We start from the raw sequence: 23,552 nt of genomic DNA on the forward strand, positions 1-23,552 counted from the left end.
TAGTTTAACGAGATCTGAATAAAACTGTTTGGCTGACTTCCCTTGCCTTTTAAGAAAATGAAAACACAGATATTTGGAAATCTCAAGGAAAACATTGAAAATTGTCAAAATTTTAGGCATAAGATATTGAAAGGTCTGTCTGTGGTTGTTGTTTCCTAACAATTTGGCTCACAGTAAGTATTCTTAAATTTAGAAGAACTTAGAAGAGTTAAAATAAAATAAGGTGTTTACTGTAAGACTGTTTATACACAATAAGACTGAGATTTTCACAAGGACTGTCAGGTTTTCTGGCAAAAAAAATAGTGTTAATGAGATGAGGTTCTAAAAGTCAGCCTCATATTTTGAAACTTTACTGTTAGTAGAACTTGGATTTTGCATTGCTTTGGAAGATTATATTTTCATAAATGTTACATGTCAATACAGCCAACAAGACTTTTGTAAAAAGGATAAAAATGACTTATTAATAATGAAAGGCAATTCATATATCAAGAAAACAAAGTTTTCTACCTTTGTCTATTGTATAGTCAGAGTTTTGTTTAGGTTTCAAAAATGAAGTGTAAAGAAAAATCCAGAATGACATGCAAGAGACATGTCAAGAGATATTTGAACGGAATCCTCAGTCATTATTTTATATTCTTCACTTAGATCTTTTTGCAAATGGTGGTTAAGTTCCATCGAAACTATAAGGAAGTATATTATCTTTATTATGCAATAAACAAATATCTTGCTTCTCTTATTGGCAGTCCTTTCTGTAAAAACACCGTAAAAGGCTATTTCAAATTTGAGGCAACAGATATCAATTATGAAAATAGCAAAACACACATATGCTATTGTATTATGATTCATTCAACATAAGTCCTTTTATTTCTAAACAGTTTAGGGTAGCTCACAATGAACACCTTGAATTATACAAATCAACCTGACTTCATCCTCATGGGACTGACAGATTCTAAAGAGATCCAGTTGGTCCTCTCTGTGCTGTTTCTCCTGATATACATGGTCACTGTGCTGGGAAACCTAGGCATGATACTGATCATTCGTCTAGATGTCCAGCTTCACACTCCAATGTATTTCTTCCTCACTCACCTGTCATTCCTTGATCTCAGTTACTCTACTGTCATCACACCTAAAACCATAGAGAACCTGCTTACTTCTACAAAGAACATTTCCTACAGGGGTTGCTTCACTCAAATGTTCTTTTTTGTCCTTTTGGCTGGTACTGAGTGTTTCCTTCTGTCTTCAATGGCCTATGATCGGTATGTAGCTATCTGTAACCCACTACACTATTCAGTTGTTATGTCCAGCAAACTCTGCAGTGCCCTTCTTACTGGGTCATATGTGTTAGGAACTGTGGATTCCACTGTCAATATGTTATGCATGGGTACATTGGATTTCTGCAATGCTAATGTCATCCATGATTTTTTTTGTGACACATCCCCACTTATAGCGCTGTCTTGCAGCAACACACATGATATTGAATTAATTATATTTGTTTTTGCTGGTTCCACCCTACTGTTGTCCCTTATCACAATATCTGCATCTTACATGTCCATTCTTTCTACTATCTTGAAGATCAATTCTACTTCAGGAAAAAAAAAGGCCTTCTCAACTTGTGCCTCTCATATCCTGGCAGTCACTATATATTATGGTACCATGATTTTTACTCATTTAAAGTCAAATAAGTCCTTCTCTTTGGGAAAGGACCAAGTGGCTTCTGTGTTTTACACCATTGTGATCCCCATGCTGAATCCACTCATTTATAGTCTTAGAAACAAAGAAGTAAAATATGCTGTCATTAGAGTTATAAAGAAGAGAGAGAGCTCTGGACAACTAAGATAGCAATAATGCTAAGAATTTAACTTTCCTTTATTCACATTATCCCCTTCACCTCTTCATGTAAAAATAAGCAAAAACTTTTATTTTCCTGTTTTTATGAAGTTTCCATTGTACAAAAATTTCTTGGCAACTTCTAGGAATGTGTTCTGAAAAGTACATTTTGTACCAGAAAATGAAACACTTGTTATACAAATGGTTTAATTATCTTTTCAATAGCCAACCAATATGAAAAATTAGAAGCTGTGTTTACAATTCTTAAAACTATGCCATGCTCAAATCTTATTATAACTTATGAGTAAGACAATTTTAAAGTGACCAGAGAGTCAGATATATGAACTAGAAAATTTCAGTGTTTAATACTTAATTTTATTAGCAACAGAGAGAATAATTGCAAAGTTTTAAGATGATATATGAAATCTATTTGAGGAAATAATCACAAATGACAGCTATTAACATTATAATAATATTGGTTTACATAAAGCAATTTTGCTTGTATATGAAGACTATTGACTTATGTTTTAAAAATTATTTTTAGTTATGCTGAACTATATGTTTCTGATGAATTCACAAAGAGGAAGAGCCATTGCCTTAAATTTAATACAAATTTACAAACCTACAAAGCTCTTATGTATAGCTGCAATGACAATGATTAAAATAAATTTCTCACAAAACAGAAACAAATGCCATGACTGGCAGTGAAGAGAAAGATGGAGCTGGGAGAGGATTGTGGAAAGATAGCTAAATCAGAATATATATATGCATATATTTGCCAAAGAACAATTTTTTTCAATTTTAAAAATCTGAAATTAAAAATAATGTAATTCAATGATTAACACCTTTAATTTCCTTTAGTAATAATAGATTGGTTTTTAACATAGAATTGATAATGAATTTATATTCTGTTACATGCTATAAATATTTTCCAATACAGGACTAACATTTCCTTTTTATTATAGTTCTTCATTATATCTTACAACCATAGTCAGAATTGTCTTTCTTCTACGTAAAATTTATTTTAGAAAATATATTTGTATTTTTCAAGTTTTTTATTTTGTTTGTAAGCTCGGGTATTGAATACTTTAAACCTGTTTTGCAACACTTTTAAAACCATCTGATATTACTCATGAATTATTAATTTATAACGTAGATTATCAATGTAAAGCTGTATTTAGCTATTTTCCAAATTGTTTTGTTTTAAACCAAGTGCAAATGGTCTACTTTAGAAGAAGACAATTTTATAATTGTTTATGTATTCAAAATGCCACTGAATTTAGTCAAATCTAAATATTTATATATTACTCTACCTTACTTAACACTTTTAAATTCTGGATTTACCTTATAGAAATCCATAGAAAAATTATTCGTATTTATTTTTTCTTTGGTGTCTTTGTTGCCCAGGATGTACACATATTCTTTTTCTATTATTTTATGTTTATAACTAGAAATAAGAATAATCATTTATACTTACTTATTACTTTGGCCTATCTCTAATAATTAATGTGATATCTTCCCTTATACTTTCCATGTTATCTTTTGAGACATGTTGTCTCACTGAACCTGAAACTCACCAGTATGACTAGACTACCAGGCCATCAATCAACAGCTTTCTTCACATCTTTTGTGTCACTAAAATGTGCATAACATGCATATGCTCAGCACAATATTTTACATGGGTCTTTCATGCTTATGTGGGAAGCAATTCACAGGCTGCCATCTTACACTCTTTCATATATGCTATCTATAGACAATCATTACTTAGTTGTCAAAATTTATGAAATTTATGCTATCCATTTCTGTTTTAAATATCAAAAACAAAAATCTCTAATTTGTAGAATAATTTCTAATGCCAGTTCATTGTTACATTCTAGTGGAAATAAGACTTTTTAACTGATTCATAATATATGAAAAGTATTTTATATTGTGGTCATTATAATTGCTGCTAAATTTTGCAGTACTTGTATTTGTCCGTAATTGCGTTATTAGACTTTTACATACTCTGCTTATTTTCAAATGCTGAGATAGTCTCAGTACAAGAGTTCATATCATGAAGGGATGACAAAATGTTTGTATAATATGAACATGATATTTAGAAAGACTGTAATATATCTAGGAAAAATACTGTTCTTGTTTCTGAATAATCCCTATGCAAGTTGTATGTGGTGTGACATGTTTTTAATCCTAGCAGTCATATTTCTGAGGCAGAAGGATTGTCACTCATATGATGGCGTGCTAGACAATATAAAGAGAAATAGGATAGCCAAGTACAGAGATAGAACATGTTTAAAATAATGAATAGTACTATCAATAAAATAATACCAAAAGCAAGATAAAAAATTAATTCTGTGGGCCAGGTGTTGGTGGTGCATGCCTTTAATCCCAGTACTCGGGAGGCAGAGGCAGGCAGATCTCTATGAGTTCAAGGCCAGCCTGGTCTCCAGAGCGAGTGCCAGGATAGGCTCCAAAGCTATACAGAGAAACCCTGTCTCGAAAAAACCAAAAGAAAAAAAATTCTGTGATTAGAGCGCCATTTTAAAATATATTTATTGGGTTGTCAAGATGGCTCAGAAGGTAAAAATGTTTATCACAAGCCTGACATCAAGTATGACACTCCTAACTCATATGGAGAAGTCACACTGCCACATGTCATGCTTTAACTGTCCTATGCATGTAGTAGTTTCGTCCTGTACATCTTCTTCCACACACTCACTGAAACAGCAAAAATTTCTAGCATGAATATGGGAGTAAGGATCATTATATATTGCTAATGGGAGCATAAATATAGCCACAACTGGAATATGGATTTAAATTTTAAAAGAAACAATTGGTCATCAAACACCTTAGCCAAGAACAGAACCAGAATAGAATTGGATGAAGAAAATCTGCTATAAACATCCTGAGAAGAAGTATTTTGCAGACATTAGATGAACCAAATCTCATTGTTTTCTACAAAGGGATGTAAGGAGGCATAAATATATAAATGCCACATGGTATATAGATTTTCATTGTAAAGTGACTGTAAAATAATATATAGTGTATCAGTAAAAATACATGAGAGTACAGAAAACATTTTCTTCACAGAAAGATTTGGTTTTAGATAATAAAATGTTGACAAGGGTTTAAAATCACTTTCATTTGCTTATTTGATCTTTGAATTTATTCTACTTTTCAATGAAGACGTTTGACAGAATCACGTTTTGATTTATTTTTTTTTCTTTTTCATTTATTCTTCTTTCATACATTACATCCAGACAGCAGTTTCCCTTTCTTCAATCGTCTCAGTCCTCCTCCCCATGTCTGCTCTCTCCAGATCCACTCCTCCAGCATTCCCATCACTACCAAAAAAGAGCAGGGCTCCCAGGAGTATAGAACAAACATGTCATGAATTGTACAGTAAGACTAGGCACAAACACTCATTTCCTCTTCCATTTTATATTGTTACTGCAAAAGTAGCAATATTTCTATCTAAAAAAATCCCTCTCTTCCACATTAGTTCAAAATATCCTCAGTTGATCAGCATGTAGCCTTAAAATTATACTCCATATATTCTTTCAGCTGCTGTTAATATATATTATGTGTCAATTTAGCACACCAGAAAAGACAACACTTTGATCGTGTACTTTATTTTCCAGCTCCCATAAAAAAAAGAAAAAAAATGAAAACAAAACTCAGAATTAACCCTTAAAGTCTGGTCTTTGAAATCATGCTAAATCATCTTGCTTAGAAATTGGCTGCTGAAAATGACTAAATGTTTCATGATACTGTGGTTGGTATGTAAATTAAATGAAAAAAAATGAAGTCTGTGACATTATTGGAAATCAGGACGTGCATATTAAACCCATGCTCTAAATATTTGTAAATAGGGCAAATAGTATGTAATGGAAAACATATATTTGTGATTCTTAAGCTCATATAGTATTTAATATATTATTATATGTCAGATATTTGTGTTAGGAAACATAATATTGACAGATTCACAATTTCAAAAGTCATTCTCTTTATAATATGAATGAGTTTATTATAGGTCCTATCCATATTAAGTAAGTGAAATTTTAATTTTCAGTTTTCTAAGATGCACAAAGTACATAGTAATCCCATGTCAATGTGATAACAAAATGGATATAGCACATTGAAGAAAATGAAAATCTTTGTTATAATTTAAAGACATTACTAAATTTTCATGCATAGGGTTTGAAGAATATTCACAAATATTTTTTGAAAATTAAATTAATTTTATTAGAGTTATATAACTATCTAGACAGAAATAAAATTAATAGTTATGAATTTGGTTTTGTGTTAAATTACTGAAATAACATTACATGAGAGGATAAAGTTATGTTGTAATATTGAAAAGATATGAAAAATATTTGAAGTTATTGATGAAAAGAAACACTGTACAAATTATTGACATGTACACCCATGTTCTCATTAATTGTGAAAGCTCATTCTACAGCTTAGGCTTCTTCCTGATTAGACCTTATAAATAAAATATACCCATTTATATTAATTTACATTCTATCACATGGCATTAAGTTTCTTCTATCTTGTACTTCCAGTTTCATCTCCATGTCTCCTGACATCTTCCTCCCCTCAATTCCTCCTCCTATTCCTTTCTCTCCTTGAAAATCCCAATTATACCTCCTGCTTAGCTATTAAACGTTCAGGTCTTTATTAAACCAACCACAGCAATATGTCTTCGTACAGTATACAAATATCACAGAACACAGATCACTTGGGATATAGGAATTTGAGTTGTTGTTGAATTCTAACTTTAAAGCACAATGGTCTGATAAGATACAGGGGGTTATTTTATTTATTTTTTGTACTGTTGAGTTTTGCTATATTGCCAAGTATGTGGTCAATTTTAGAGAAGGTTCCATGTGGCTCTGAGAAGAAGTTATAGTCTTTTGTATCTGGATGGAATGTTCTATAGATGTCTGTTAAACACAATTGGGTCATAACTTCTATTAGTTCCTTTGTTTCTTTGTTAAGTTTCTGTCTGGTGTTCCTGTTTAGTGGTGAGAGGGGCGTGTTGAAGTCTCCCACTATAAGTGTGTGAGGTTTTATGTGTGATTTGAGGTTTAGTAATGTTTCTTTTACAAATGTGGATGTCTTTGTATTTGGGGCATAAATGTTCAGAATTGAGACTTCATCTTGAAGGATTTCTCCTGTGATGAGTAGGAAGTGACCGCCTTCATCTCTTTTGATTGATTTTAATTTAAAGTGCAATTTGTTGGATATTAGGATTGCTACCCCTGCTTGTTTCTTGGGTCCATTTGATTGGAAAATCTTTTCCCAACCCTTAACTCTTAGATACTGTCTGTCTTTGAAGTTGAGGTATGTTTCTTGTATACAACAAAAGGATAGATTCTGTCTTCTTATCCATTCTGCTAGCTTGTGTCTTTTTATAGGAAAGTTAAGACCATTAATATTGAGGGATATTAATGAACATTGATTGTTGTGGTGGTGGTGAAATTATTTGTGGGATTCTATCCCCTTTTCCTTTTAGCTGTTGGTAAAGTGGGATTATCTATTGCCTATACTTTTCTGGTTGTAGTTAACTTCCTTGGGTTGCAGTTTTCCTTCCAGAACTTTCTGTAGGGCTGAATTGGTGGAGATGTATTTTTTGAATCTGGTTTTGTCATGGACTATCTCATTTCCTCCATCTATATTGATTGAAAGATTTGATGGATATAGTAGTCTGGACAGGCATCTTTGTTCTCTTAGTGTAGGTAGAATATCTATCCAGGACCTTCTGGCTTTCAGGGTTTCCATGGAAAAGTCAGGTATAATTCTGATAGGTTTGCCTTCATATGTTACTTGTCCTTTTTCCTTTGCAGCTCTTAATATTCTTTCTTTATTCTCTGTTTTAACACACACACACACACACACACACACACACACACACACACACACACACACACACACACACTCTTTTCATCTGGCTGAAAATACTACCCCAACAGCCATGGACCCTCTATCAAAACCACAACATTGAACACAAGAAGTACACATTTGACTTGATGATCAGTGTTGCCTAAGAGACCACAGAATATTAAAGGCTATTACTATTGTCACTGGTTTCTTTTAGAAGTGAGAAGTTATTGTTGTTGAAGACACCATGCACTTCAGACACAGGAACCAGAGGTCCTTTAGCAGAAATCAACCTGAAAAGTTTCTCACTGAGGACTAGGTTTCATGTACCTGAAGGTCCACAAACTTTCCAATAAAAGGAAGCCACCAACAGTCCTACATAGCTATGATGTCTATGAACCATAGAAGGTAACAGAATGACAAAATTAAACAAAACAAAATGAAACAAACAAACAAAAACCCAAAGAATACATTACTGGCAAACATATCTTGACAGAAAGCATTAGCTCTTAAATAGGATTTAAAATTGGATTGGTTTAACAATAAAGAACCTATTCCTGGTACTGGACATCTGGACAGCTACTCAGGTCTAGTGACGTCCTGTGTTTTGGAGAAGAACCTACTACTGAAACTGTAATAAACCAGCATAATTCCTAACCACATCCTAATTATTTTTCTTATACAATCAGATACATGTAGAACTCAACCCTCATTATGCATCCTTCTCTTTCCAACAGTCATAGATCATTCAAACAATGAAACAAAACATATAAAAGCAATATCAACAAGCAGGTATCTGGAACCCAAGGGCCATGCAGTTACTAAGAGTTGCATAGGCAACTTTGACATCCCACAATTGAGAGGTTTTTGAAGGCTACAAAAGCACCCTGGAAACAGTCTACAGAAGACCTACTAGTCAATATAGTCCCAGGCAACATAAGTCAGAAGACCAGAGAGTAAACAGAAACCAAGGGAACAAAATATAACCATCCAACAAAGACAAACTCAGGAACCCCCCCACCGAGACCTACAATTATCCCATATCCAGATGCCTAGAAGTCAGTATAAGAATACAATCATGAACAGAAAGAACAATGTGGCACCACCAGATTCCAGCTTTCCTATAACATCAAGACCTGTACTAATCAACACAGCACAGGAAGAGGATCTTAAAGCCAACTTTATGAAGATGATACAATTCCTTGAAGAGGAAAAAACAATCCTTAAAAAAATGGAGGAAAATACAAGAAAAAAAGTAGAAGAAATCAACAAATCTCTTAAAGAATGCCAAGAAAAATAAAAAAAAAATAGGAATAACAAAAAACTCAGGATAGGTAATACAATCCTGAATAATAAAGGAATTTCTGGAGGGATCAGCATCTATGATCTCAGCCTGAATTACAGAGCTTTACTAATAAAACCATTTGGTATTGGCATAAAAATAGGTTAATCAAGAGAATGAAATAAAATGCCAAGACATAAATCCACATACCTCTGGACACTTAATTTTTGATGAGAAATCCAAAAATATGTTATGAAAAAAAAGAATTCATCTCCAACAAATGGTGCTGGCATAATTTAATGTTGCTACATATGATGTCTGTAAAGTGCCTGTTTTTATTATGTTAATCCTATCAATCTATGATCTTGGGAGATCTTTCTATCTTCTTATTTCTATTTCAATTTAATGTTTATATATATATATATATATATATATATATATATAGTGATGCAAATGAATATATATCTATCACCTTACACAAAACTCAAGTCCAAGTGGATCAAAGAGGTCTTAGGAAATTAATTATTGTAAAGAGGCACCATGAACACAGCAACTGTTATAAGAAAAACATGTAATTGGGGGGTGCACTTACTGTTTTTAAGGATCAGTTCATTATCATCATAGTGAGGAATATGGTGGCATGTAGGCAAAGCAAGTCTAAAACCAGCTGGATAAACTCTAAACTCTGCATCTCCATGTCTAATTTCAAGATACTCTTCAGATTTCCAATTTCTTTTAACTTTATCCACTGCCACACCGTTCTTTCTCTTGGGCCAGTTCTACTCCCTATTAACACCTCTCCTTGGCAGGTATCCCATGGCTCTGACATGTCCAACATTTTGGAATCTCCAAGGCAGTCCAGGCTTCAAATTTACAAGATCATACAATGATCTTTCCAGGCCTCTATTTGGGGACACCCCTGATATATTCCCAGCCACAGCAGCTTTCCTTAATCTTGGGGACAAATTCCATAGTCCCTTTTTTATATCCTTGACTGCAGAACCATGTGGACAAAGCTGCCAAGTTCTGCTACTTACTTGGGCTGGACCATGACCCCCGTTGTTCAGTTACATCTTCACCAGCATCCTGTCCTTCACAACTTAAGCTTGACTCTCCTGCCACTGGATCTCTAGACCAGGCTGTCCTGAAACTCAGAGATCGAGCAGCCTCTGCCTCCTAAGTACTGTGATTAAAGATGCGGACCATCACTAAAATTTTCTTTTGTTACTTTTCCAAAGCTGGAAATCTACCAGTGTACGGTCTTGCCAAGGTCACCACTCCGAATGTTCCATTTCTTAATCTACTTATCTCCTTGAACACATGATTTAGATCTATTCCACTTCCTTGTGCACCTTTTCTGGAAATGATCAGTTTGTATTTTTATTTGCTCAGATTGCTCCTTTTTTTTTCTGGTGGGGGGTGTTTTGAGATAGGATTTCTTTGCTGCTTTGGAGGCTGTCCTGGAACTAGCTCTTGTAGACCAGGCTGGTCTCAAACTCACCAGGATCTGCCTGACTCTGCCCCCTGAGTGCTGGGATTGAAGGCATGTGCCACCACCACCCAGCCCAGATTGTTCTGTTTTATTATAAATCTACATTAGACTTAACAATAATAGCCACACAACAGATTCTATACTAAGCTCTTTTGAGATTTCATCTGTAGATAAAAATTAATCCACAACTCTTCACTTTAGTGTCAGGTAGACTCTACAATTAAAGGCAAAAAGCAACCACATTGTTCACCATATTATTACAAAAAAAATCTCTAGTCAACATAATAATATTATTCTTCTCTGAAACAGTTTGAGCCAGCCCCTGGCAATTCAAATAACTCCTAGAATGACTGTCTTCCATTGTCCAACTAGTATGGCCTGTTAAGCAGTAATTAAAGCATTCCCCTGATCTCCTAACCCCAAGTAACAAAATACAAATTCCTTCCAACAAATACATATTCAAATCTATCACTGAAATACCCCAGTCCTTGTTATCAACTTCTGTCTTAGTTTTTTATTGCTGTGAATAGACACCATGACCACAGCATCTCTTATGAGGAAAACATTCAATTGTGGTGGCTCACTTACAGTTTTAGAGGTCTAGTCAATTACCATCATGTTGGAGAGCATGGCAGCATACAGGTAGATATGGTGCTGGAGGGATAACTGAGGTTCTTACATCTTGCAGGCAACAGGAAATTGACTGAGGCACTGGGCAGAATTCTGAACATAGGAAACTCCAAAGCCAATCCCTACAGCGACCCACTTACTATAACATGCTCCAAAAAAACAAGACATTATCATAGTGACACTTCCTATGAGTTTATTGGGCCAATTACATCCAAACACCCCCAAAAGTCCTGAACATACACTGAACCTGACAGAAGATAAAGTGGGAGATCTCCTTGAATGCATTAGCACAGAAGACAACTTCCTGAAAAGAATACCAGTAGCACACACTCTAGGATCAACAATACATGGGACCTCATGAGTCTGAAAAGCTTCTGTAAGACAAAGAACACCTTCAAAGCATCCTGGTAGAACACAGGCAGACACAATTTCCTTATCCTCTTCCTCAGGCCTATCAGGACCTCTGTGCCCATAATGACCACATTCTAAGATGATTCATTGACCACAACAGGATTATCCATATCTCCTGCAGTTTATCACTTTATTAAAGGGATGATTGGGACAATAAGCCTAGTAAGTGTGATTGGTCCCTGTAGAGTTAACACAGACAGCATAGCAAGGAACTAAGTCATAGAATTTAAAGATTCCCTAGCCAGCTGAATGAACTATAGCTCCTCCTTTTTCAGTTAATTTCTTAAGATGTCCTCATGTAGGAGTTTCAGATATCTGCCTCAAAGGTTTTCTGGTTCTCATAGTTGTGCTATCTGTCTTGTCAACAGACAAGACATCAAACAACTTCTCTTGTTCATGTCAAAATTTATTGATTTCAATATTATCTACAATGTCTTGTGCCCCATAGAAACATAAGCAAAGCCTTTAGTCAGACATAAAACCTTCACTGATTTCCATTCTGACTTCAAAACATCCTTGTTGTACACAGGCTGCCCAGCTTCTATAGCTAACTAGTGGGGTTGATAGAATTAAGTGTGTGTATCGCCACTGCCTGGCTCTATGTCTGAGGCTAACTTTGCATTTTTCTCCAGGGGATTTATTAAATCATAAAAAATATCATCACAGGGCAGGATCTCTCCAAATATATCACTGACATTAGCAGACTGATGGTCAGATGATTTCTGAGAACCTTGTCTTACTTTATCATGATGTTACCTTTGTCTCTATGGAGTTGAATAAGCATAAGCCTGATTTTGGCAGGGAGTAGCCCCATTTTCGACATGATTTTGAAGAGATGTCTGGGAAATGGACAATGCTTTATCATCCTTCATCTGCTTGAGAACACTCAGCAGACTTTTTCCTCTGCCAATAGATTCATTCTGCAGACCATGATATAAGAAATATTTGAGGTCCTAAGTCAAGAGAAGAAACAAGAGAGAAAAAGTAATGTCTTCTGAAAATATTAGAGCTAGAAATTGCTCAGTGTTAAAGTACTGCTCTTGCAGAAGGCTGTGTATAACTCTCAGCACACACCTGACAGATCAAAACCATCCATGATTCTAGTTCCAGGACATCTGACTTGCTCTTATCTCCCTGAGTTACAGGCCTGTATTCTACACACATATATGTAGGCAAAACACTCATATTTTAAAAAACGACAAATGTGTGTTCAGCCTCTTTTTTTCAGGCCCCAAATTCAGCTACTCAGAAAGGTAAGGGGAATAAAATCTCAAGTCAAGCTGAGGCAACTGATCATATTTTTGGAATAAAAGAGAAAATGTTCAGGTATATAGGTCAAAGGCAAAGTATTTTCCACATGCTCAAGACCCTGTGTTCAATCTCTCTTTCTTTTTTTTTTTTTTTTTTTTTTGATTTTTAGAGACAGGGTTTCCCTGTGGCTTTGGAGGCTGTCCAGGAACTAGCTCTTGTAGACCAGGCTGAACTCAAACTCACAGAGATCCGCCTGCCTCTGCCTCCTGAGTGCTGGGATTAAAGGCGTGCGCCACCGCCCGGTTGTGTTCAATCTCTTATATAGAAAAATGACAAAATAAAATTACATTTCCAAAATTTCATGTTACATGAAAACATAGCACAAATACAAGCAAAGGAAAACTAGGTCTATATCATATTAAGGGCCATATTTGAAGTTATTTCACAGTTGAGTGTTGGGGTATGTACCTTGAATCACAGACCTTAGGAAGCACAGGCATGATAAGCCGGGTGGTGATGCTGCACACCCTTAGTCCCAGGCAGGTGGATTTCTGTGAGTATGCGACCTGCCTAGTCCACAACAGAGTGTTCCAGGACAGCCTCCAAGGCCACAGATAAACCCTGTCTCGAAACCTCCCCCCACCAAAAAAAGAAAAGAAGCTGGTGAATTCACCTAATATGATTTTATTTGTGAATTTTATTTGATATATACATTTTTTTTCATCTTACCTACAAACCTGTTTCCCTCCCTTCCCCTTTTTCGACTTCCCCAACCTCCCCCCATCCACTCCTTAAAGGGGGTAAGGCCTCTCTTGGGAAGTCAACAAAGTCTGGCATACCAAGTTGAGCCAGGACTAGGCCCTCCCCCTGCATCAAGGTTGAACAAGGTATCCCCCACCACCTTAGGGAACAGGCTCCAAAGAGCCAGATCATGTACCCAGGATAAGTTCTGGCTCCACTGCCAAGGGCTGGGCAAACAGATCCAGCCACACAACTGTCACCCACATTCAGAGTGCCTAGTTTGGTCATATGCAGTTTCCTCAGCTGTCAGTTCCCTGAGCTCCCTCTACATCTGAATAGCTGCCTCTGAGGTTTTCCCCATCATGATCTTGACCCCTACACCTTGCTCATATGATCCCTTCTCCCTCTCTTCAACTAAACTCCAGAAACTCAGCTTAGTGCTTCGCTGTGGATCACTTCATCTGCTTCCATCAGCTACTGCACATAGGTTCTATGATGACAAGGCAGTCACTAATCTGACCACAGGGGCAGGCCAGTTTAGACACCCCCACCACTATTGCTGGGAGTCTTAGCTGGGGTCATCCTTGTGGGTTCCTGGGAATTTCTGCAGCACCAGATTTCTCCCTAACCCCATAAAGGCTCCCTCTATGAAGATATGCCATTCACTGCTCTCCATCTCTGTCCCTCCCCCATCTCTGCCATCTTGGTTCCTCATGTCACCATCCCTATCCACTCCCTTCTACCCACTCACTGCCAGTTTACCCAGGAAATCTTAATTATTTCCCTTCTTGAGGCCCTTTGTGCTATATTTTTAAATTTTCTATATTAGCATCATGACCCAAGAAACTATCATTTGAATTTCTGTCTTCCTAGCTTTTATCTTTCTTACAAAACATGAAATCAAACTCGAGACCTAATGTCCTTGTTTTTTACCTGAGTTTACTGTGTTTTTGATCATCCTTATTGAAATAACTAAGTTATACAAGGCAAGCATTAATATGAAAGATATAGTAATTGCATTAAGCAGAAAATCCAAACTATTTTATGTTGAATATAAATTTTCCTATGTAACCATATTATATAGATGTTTTAATCACTCAATCATTCATAATAAAGTAGATAAGGTAACTAAAATTGACTGATGTTCTCAGTTTTGATGTTGTCTACACTGTTACAGAGTTTTTTGTTTTTGTTTTTCGAGACAGGGTTTCTTTTTTATTCTTTTTTTATTTGAATTAGAAACAAGATTGTTTTACATGTCAATCCCAGTTCCCATTCCCTCCCCTCCTCCGCTACCACCATTCCCCCCCAACTAAAACCCTAGCTATCCTGTATGTGGATTGGGCTCCCAAAGTCCACACCTATGCTAGAGATAAATACTGAACAGGAGGTCCCATAGATTTCTGAAGTCTCCTCTCTGAAACACATGTTCCTGGGGTCTGGATCAGTCCCAGGATGGTATCCCAGCTATCAGGCTGGGGACCAAGAGCTCCCCGTTGTACAGGTCAGCTGTTTCTGTGGGTTTCATCAGCCTGGTCTGGACTCCTTTGCCCATAACTCATTCTTCTCTGCAACTGGATTCCAGTTCAGTTCAGTTATTAGTTGTGGGTTTCTGCTTCTAATTCCACCAGCTGCTGGATGAAGGCTATAGGATGGCATATAAAACAGTCATCAATCTCATAATCAGGGGAGGACATTTCCTCTTTTGCTTAGATTATAGTTGGTGTCATGTTTGTAGATCTCCAGACATTTCCCTAGTGTCTGATTTCTCTGTAAACCTAAAATTTCTCCCTCTATTATGGTATCTCCTTTCTTGTTTTCTTTTATTCTTGCCCCAAATCAACATTTCTGCTCCCTCATGTCCTCCTCACCCATCCTCTTCTCCTCTTTTCATTCTCCTAGCTCCCTCCTTCCTCCTCCCTTGTTCCCAATTTGGTCAGGAGATCTTGACCCTTTACCCTTCTCCAGAGGACCATGTATGTCTCTCTTAGGGTCCTCCTTGTTTACTAGCTTCACTGGCAATGTGGATTGTAGGTTACCATTCCTTTTCTTTGTGTCTAAAATCCACATATGTGTTAGTACATACCATGTTTGTCTTTTTGTGATTGGGTTAACTTGATCAGAATGGTTTCTTCTAGTACCATCTATTTTCCTGCAAAGTTTCCATTGTTTATTTTTCTGATGATTAGTACACCATTGTGTAAATGTACCACATTTTCCCTATCCATTCTTCAGTTGAGGGGCATCTAGGTTGCTTCCAGTTTCTGACTATTACAAATAGTGCTGATATGAACATCATTGAACAGATGTCCTTGTTGTATGAATGTGCTTCTATTGTGTATATGCCTAGGAGTGGAATTGATGGATCTTGTGGTAGACTCCTTCCCATTTTCTTGAGGAGTTGCCATACTGATTTCCAAAGAGGCCATGCAATTTGGCACTCAAACCAGCAGTGGAGAAGTATTTCCCTTTCTCCACATCCTCTACAGCATAAAATTTCATTGGTGTTTTTTATTTTAGCCATTCTAACTGGAGTGAGATGGTATCTCAGAGTTGTTTTGATTTGCATTTCCCTTATGGCTAAGGATGTTGAACACTTTCTTATGTGCCTTTCAGCCATTTTAGGTTCCTCTATTGAGAATTATCTATTTAGTCCTTTGCCCCATTTTTAATTGGATTGTTTGGTGTTTTGGAGACTCGCTTCTTGAGTTCTTTGTATATTTTGGATATCAGCCCTCTGTCAGATGTGGGTTTGAAGAATATCTTTTCCCAGTCTGCAGAATGCCATTTTACCTTGTTGACTTGTGTCCTTAGCCTTACAGTAGCTTCTCAGTTTCAGGAGGGCCCATTTATCAATTGTTGATCTCAGTGTCTGTGCTACTGGTGTAACGTTGAGGATGAGATTTCCTGTTCCAATTAGTTCAAGGTTATTTCCCACTTTGTCTTCTAATATATTTAGTGTGGCTGGATTTATGTTGAGATCTTTGATCCATTTGGACTTAAGTTTTGTGCATGGCGATAGACATGGTTCTATCATTCCAGATACAGTTATGCCATCACCATTTGTTGAAGATGCTTTCTTTATTCCATCATATAAATTTAGCTTCTTTATCAAAAATCAAGTGTTCATAGGTGTGAATTAATATTGGAGTTTTCAACTCTATTCCATTGGTCTGTCTATTTTTGTGCCAATACCAAGCTGTTTTCAGGACTATAGCTCTGTAATAGAGCTAGAAGTCATGGTTTCTCTGTGTAGCTTTGTAGACCAGGCTGGTCTCGACCTCACAGAGATCTGCCTGCTTCTGTCTCCCAAGTGCTGGGATTAAAGGCTTGAGCCACCAAGGCTGGCTAAATTACAGATTTTTTGACTACTATTGTTAACATAAAGAATGTAAGGTTACTAACCATAGAAATAGATAATATTTAATGTATATATTTGAAAGTTAAAATATGACTGGACAGCTGTCTTCTATATCTGTGTAACTACACATATAGATCAGTACTACTCATAGCTATAATAAAGAAGCTTCTCGTGTCAGTAACCATTGATGAAGACACTTTTACTGTACAAAATGAAGAAAAAGTGACAGGTGAGTACCGAGTATTAAATGAAACATTAATATCACCCTCTAACAAGACCCAGTTAACACTGCAGAAGACAGGCAGCTGAGGCATTGAGAAAAATAAAATGAAACATTGATTTCTTGGTCGTGTCATGTATGTCAGAATCATGAGCATTCAATAACTATGGCTACTTGCACAAGACCTAGAAAACCACAAACACATGTGCATGTGGGGATATGGCAGGAGTTAGGAGGAGCCAGCATGAATTTCAGGAAGATGAGGGAAAATAAGATGGTAATTATTACAGTGGCAAATGCAGTCACAATACCTTGTATGTAATATAAATGACCTCTTTAGGAATGAACTCTTAACAGTCACTTATTCTGTCCATTTACTATTGTCCCATTGAGAACAGAGACTTCTCTGACCAAATCTGAAAGCAGCACTAGTTCTATGGCTATAAATGTACATTGTATATATGAATAAAATTTGAAAAGATATTTTAGACTGAAAGCTGTAATGCCTCCACATTCCTATAAATATGTTACACTATGAACCACAGCATTAGATCTTCATGAATAGTAAATCAGTAAAATTTGTATTTAAAATTAAATGCATATCGATTACTAGTAATGAAATCATATAGGAAGACATATTCAGAATAAAAGATAAACAAAATAGGAAAAGGTTAACAGTAAATATTTATTCAGCTGTTATTAATAATCACAAACACAAGCCAATAGGAAAAAAACAATTTGAAATGCAGACACACAGTCACTGGTTCAAAAAATAGTTATGATAGTATCTGGAGTATTGATATAGTATAATGTCAGTCTATGAAAGAGAGTAAAACAGGGAAATGTCCACGTGTTTAATGTTAGTAAACTAAAGAGTTTTTGAAAATAAACATACTTGAATATATGTAATAAATCAATGTGATTCTAAATTAATAGCATGTATTTCATAAAGATAATATATAAAAGTATAATTCATTTCCATATAATTGTAAGAGATCAACAACAAAGCTAAACACTTAGTATAATTACATTATTTAGAAACAATGTTTATACCCATTTTTGAAGGATCCTACACACCTACAGTCCTGCCTCCATTGAAAGGACTAGATAGGCTTGGTGCTGTTTCCGGCCTGGCTTCCGCTGCCCTGCTCAGCGACACCTGAGGCCTGGGGAATGCTCATGGGATCCCATTTCCGGTACCCAACACACCCTAGAGGCTTCCAAGTCCCCAGTACCAGTCCTGCCTGCATCTATCAGACTAGGTAGGCTTGGGGTTGTTTCTGGCCTGGCTTCTGCTGCCCTGCTCAGGGACACCTGAGGCCTGGGGACTGCTCTTGAGAACCATTTCCAGGAGATTCAACAACATCCAGAGACTGCCAAGGTCATAGTACTAGTCTTGCCTCCATCCACAAGAAGAAGAGAGACGTCAGAGCATAGGATCTGTTTGCATCTGCCAGAAGGGAACCTTGGTCCAGTACCCACCAGTAGAGGAAGAGACTCCTGCTACACCAACTGGAAGAAAGGATGGGAAGAAGGCAATATAAAAGCACATTCAACAACAGAAAAACCAATATAACACCACCAAAGACTAGGGACCCTACAACATCAAGACCTGAACATCACAATGCAGATGAAGCAGAAGAGATTGTGCTTAAAAACATCTTCATGAAAATGATAGAGGGCTTCAAAGAAGATATGAAAAAATCCCTTAAAGAAATGTAAGAAAAAACAAACCAAAAAATACAAGATATCAACAAATCTCTCAAGGAAACAATTCAAGACGTAAAAACTGAAATAGAGACAATAAAGAAAGAACAATCTGAGGAAATGCTAGAAATAGAAAAGCTGGGTAAATGATCAGGAACTACAGATACAAGTACAACCAACAGAATACAAGAGATGGAAGGGAGAATCTCAGGAGTTGAAGTTACACTAGGAGAAATAGACTCATCAACCAAAGAAAATCTTAAGTCCAACAAATCCTTAACACAAAATATCCAAGAAATATGGGATACTGTGAAAAGACCAAACCTAAGAATAATAGGTATAGAAGAAGATGAAGAAACCAAACTCAAAGATGTAGAAAACATATTCAACAAAATCATAGAATAAAAAAACTTTACCCACCTAAAGAAATACATGCCAATGAAAGTACAAGAAGCCCATAGAACACGAAATAGAGTGGACTAGAAAAAAGTTACCTCCTCATATAATAATCAAAACATGATTGATCAACAAGTCCAATGAGTACTTCTTGTGTGCGATGTTGTGGTTTTCATAGATGGTCCATGGCTGTTGGGGGTAGTATTTTCAGCCAGATGAAAAAATGTTGATATATATATATATATATATATATATATATATATATTATATTATATGTGTGTGTGTGTGTGTGTGTGTTGTGTGTGTGTGTGTGTGTGTACATACATATACATACATATAATATATATATATATATATATATATATACATATATATACACAAGTTTGCATGATGTATATGTATTTTTAGGTAAATAGTTAAAAGTATGTTTTCTTATGGCATATTCGGAGTCCTTCCTGTTATTGGACCTTCCTATACTTCTTCTGTATTTATCTTCTTTGCTTCCCCAATTAGAGACTGTTTCCCCAATAGATCACTTGTACACTGCAATTTAATTCTCTATTGCTCCCTACTCCCTTAGACTCTAAAAGGTCCCTTTTCTCTTGCTTGCTTTTTTTTCAGTTACTCAAGTTAACATCTGATGATTTACAGTTGGGATATGAGAAAGAACATAAGGGATTTGTCATTCAGTGTCTCAGTTACCTTACTAAACATGATTTTTCCTAGGCTTGCATATTTTCCTGCAAGGGTTCTGATTTGATTTTCTTATATCTAAATGGTATTGCATTGTGAATATGTATCATGCTTTTTAACCCATTGTCAAGTGAAGAACATTTATGTTTTGTTTCTGGTTTATTTCACAAGAGTTGCCAATAGAGGTATAATGAACATGGCTGAGCAAGTGTCTATGTGGTATCATGTCAAGTCCTTATGATATGCATGCCAAGGAATGAATGTGCCTCTGTCTGTCCAAAATAGGATGTCTATTGTCATTATATTATTCAGCTCATGTTTAAGCAGTCACTTCAGTACAATTTTATGAGTGTAGCTACAGATATCTAAGGTGACATCATCTCACAGCGAAACCCCTTTTCCTCTGGCTCCTCCAACCTTTCTTCTCTCCCTTCTGAAATGATCCCTGAGCCATAGATGATGGAGTTGTTTTGAAAATGAATCAATTGGCCCTGGACTCCCCAACAGATCCACTTTATTGGTTGTAGTTTTCTGTTATGATATTTTTCTGCCGCAAAGGATAGTTCCTTGATGAGAAGAGAGAACCACACTTATCAGTGAGGATAGGGACACATGCTCTATTGTTTTTACTAGGCAGTTTTAACCACAGCAGAATAATTTCTTCAATTTAAAATTTTTATTTCTGAAAACTATACTATTCTATAAGCACAGTATCATTTCCAAAGTAAGCACCTTCAAATTAAAAATAATGCCTTTGAGCTATACTACTTTAGAATGCCCTGATGTGAACAGATTGTTATTTAAATACTTCATACACTTAATGTATTAATGAGTATATGAATTCATGTAGTGCATCAGAAAAATAGCACATTTATTGCATTCTTCTTTATAGGGTTTCCAAGGGAAAAGTAAACCCTTTGCTGAATTAGTCCTTTGACCTCAGTTATTGAATGCTTGCCAAGAAATCCATCTTTGAAAATACCCCCTGAGAATGACCCTGTTACGTGATGCTCATGATGTTACCTGATTTGTCCTGGAGTCATGAAATACAGACAAAAAGCAGATACTGCTCTACTCATATTCACACTAGCTCATTGAATAAATTTGTACCATAACTTCCTTTAAAAGTTGATTTTGACAAAGATCTGAAGAATCTGAAAGTACCAAGAATAACTTATTTTTGAAGTTTGTAAAAAAATGACTTTACAAAAAAATATAAACAATAATCAAAAGGAATACAAAATCTCTAGGCTTGACATATTCAAATCCTCAATTAGATTTACTCGTTCGTTTGTGAGAAAATTTGGGAGTTGAATATTTTCAATCAAATGATATCAGAAGTATTTTGCCTCCATTTTTTCTACCAACCTTGGCAGAGTAAGTATTTTTAGAATTGTTAAGGTTTGAAGCAATTAAAACAAAGAAAATATTAAAAATGCAAGTGCATGTGTCATTTGGCACTTAAAAAAGTAATTCAAGATTGTGACAAACTTATAATTGGTAGAAGGATATTATACCAGTGAGGATTTATAGTTCAATTAAATAATTTTACATAAAAATTGTTTTGAATTTTCCAAAGAAATAACCCATCTTTATTAATAGTTATTTATCTTAACATAGCCTATTACAATTCAGTAAAAAGTAATTAGGGTTAATTGATATTGATAAAAGCAGGAAATGATGCATTAAAGTTGTTTTCTATTTTGTTCATTAAATGTGCAGCATTTCATTTAGACTTACTGAAATAAGAGTGTGACTAATATCTGTGGTATCTGACATTTTTAGCATGATCTTAGAGTCTACATGAGTTTGTGCTGAGTTCACATAAATTAACTCAATTCTATGCATCTTATATTTCTGTAAAATAAGGGGATGCTATTACCATGTACATGGTAACATTTAATATGGGTTCAATTCATGAAATTAAATTATTTAAACTTGCAACAATTTTTGAAATTATTCCACACATTATCACTTATAATAACACAATTAAATGTCATTTTGTACTTCTCATTGGTAATCAAATTATTTACTGCTGTATAGTATAGTTATAAAAGTAGAGTTACAAAGATGCACAAGAATAAATTGCATCATAAAACCTTTGATTTCTCATTATTTAGGGTCATTCACTATGAACACCTTTAATCACACAAATAAACCTGACTTCATCCTCATGGGACTAACAGACTCCAAAGAGATCCAGTTGGTCCTCTTTGTGCTGTTTCTTCTGATATACGTGGTCACTGTGCTGGGAAACCTAGGCATGATACTGATCATTCGTCTAGATGTCCAGCTTCACACTCCAATGTATTTCTTTCTCATCCATCTCTCATTCCTTGACCTCAGTTACTCGACTGCCATCACACCTAAAACCTTACAGAACCTGCTGACTTTGAACAGGAGCATTTCTTTCATAAGTTGTTTTACCCAATTGTACATTTTCATCCTCTTGGCAGCTACTGAATGTTTTCTGCTTTCCTCAATGGCCTATGACCGCTACATTGCTATCTGCAAACCTTTACATTATCCAGTTATTATGTCTTCACGATGCTGCCTTGCCCTGCTCACTGGGTCCTACATGACTGGAGCTGTGGATTCCTCTGTTACTGTGTTTGTCATGATTACACTGCATTTCTGCAAGTCCAATGTTATCCATCATTTTTATTGTGACACATCTCCACTTTTATCTCTGTCCTGCAGTGACACACATATAGTTGAAATAATTATATTCATTTTTGCAGGCTCCACCATTCTTGGGTCCCTTATTACAGTATCTGTATCCTATGTGTCCATTCTTTCTACTATTTTAAAGATCAATTCCACTTCAGGAAAGCAAAAAGCTTTCTCCACTTGTGCCTCTCACCTCCTTGGAGTTACTGTGTTTTACAGTACTCTGATCTTTACCTATTTAAAGCCAAGTGAATCCTACTCATTGGGAAAGGATCAAGTAGCTTCTATTTTTTATACCATTTTGATCCCCATGCTAAACCCACTCATTTATAGCCTCAGAAACAAGGAAGTGAAAGGTGCTGTTGTTAGATTAGTGAAGAAGAGACAAGGAAACAGGGAGTTAAGATAAGAGTGATAGAAACAGTCACCTTGTTTCCATTTGCATGCTATCTTACTGACTGTCTAAAACAATTACAATTAATTTTACTGTTTGTATTTCTCTGGGTCTTTCCCCATATAAACATGTATTGGGAATTCCCCAAATGTGGTTTTAGATTTCAGTTTCCCTGGCTGAATTTCAGGGAGCAAATATTAAACACATGTGTTTTTTATTTTTAAGTAATAGTAATTTACAACATAAAAAACCTGTTTGACATTCTTAAAACTGTATCATCTCATGTCTATAATTCCAGAAATCAATCATAGTATACTATGTAATATATTATTTGTTAATTCTTGACAATGAACTAAATTTACTATTCAGTTTCTTTAGCAGTACACAACAAATAATATTTCCAGGTACATGTAATAAAATGGTGGAAGTAATGTTCATAAGGAACTAATACAATCCTGTTTATTATTAGGGAGGAATTCTGTTTCTGATGTATTTGAAATAGTGTCATTTCTTGAAGAATATTCACTGGTATTTTATAAATTACTTACAGACAATTTAATTCACAGACATGCAATTACATTAAAAAGAGTACATTCA

The 23,552-nt window shown here is 35.6% G+C and overlaps 2 protein-coding genes across 2 annotated transcripts; both read left to right on the forward strand.

The window, feature by feature from the left end:
• The first annotated feature begins 891 nt into the window (after positions 1–891).
• On the forward strand, positions 892–1,839 carry LOC100757037 (olfactory receptor 8H1). Its single transcript, XM_027421176.1, has one exon. The coding sequence runs from the start codon at positions 892–894 to the stop codon at positions 1,837–1,839; it is 948 nt and encodes a 315-aa protein (XP_027276977.1).
• Positions 1,840–22,022: 20,183 nt separating this feature from the next.
• LOC100768432 (olfactory receptor 8H1) lies at positions 22,023–22,970 on the forward strand. The gene has a single exon (XM_027421177.1). The coding sequence runs from the start codon at positions 22,023–22,025 to the stop codon at positions 22,968–22,970; it is 948 nt and encodes a 315-aa protein (XP_027276978.1).
• The last annotated feature ends 582 nt before the right edge of the window (positions 22,971–23,552 follow it).

The sequence above is a fragment of the Cricetulus griseus genome, chromosome 6 (assembly GCF_003668045.3).
Source record: "Cricetulus griseus strain 17A/GY chromosome 6, alternate assembly CriGri-PICRH-1.0, whole genome shotgun sequence".
Taxonomy (NCBI): Eukaryota; Metazoa; Chordata; class Mammalia; order Rodentia; family Cricetidae; genus Cricetulus; species Cricetulus griseus.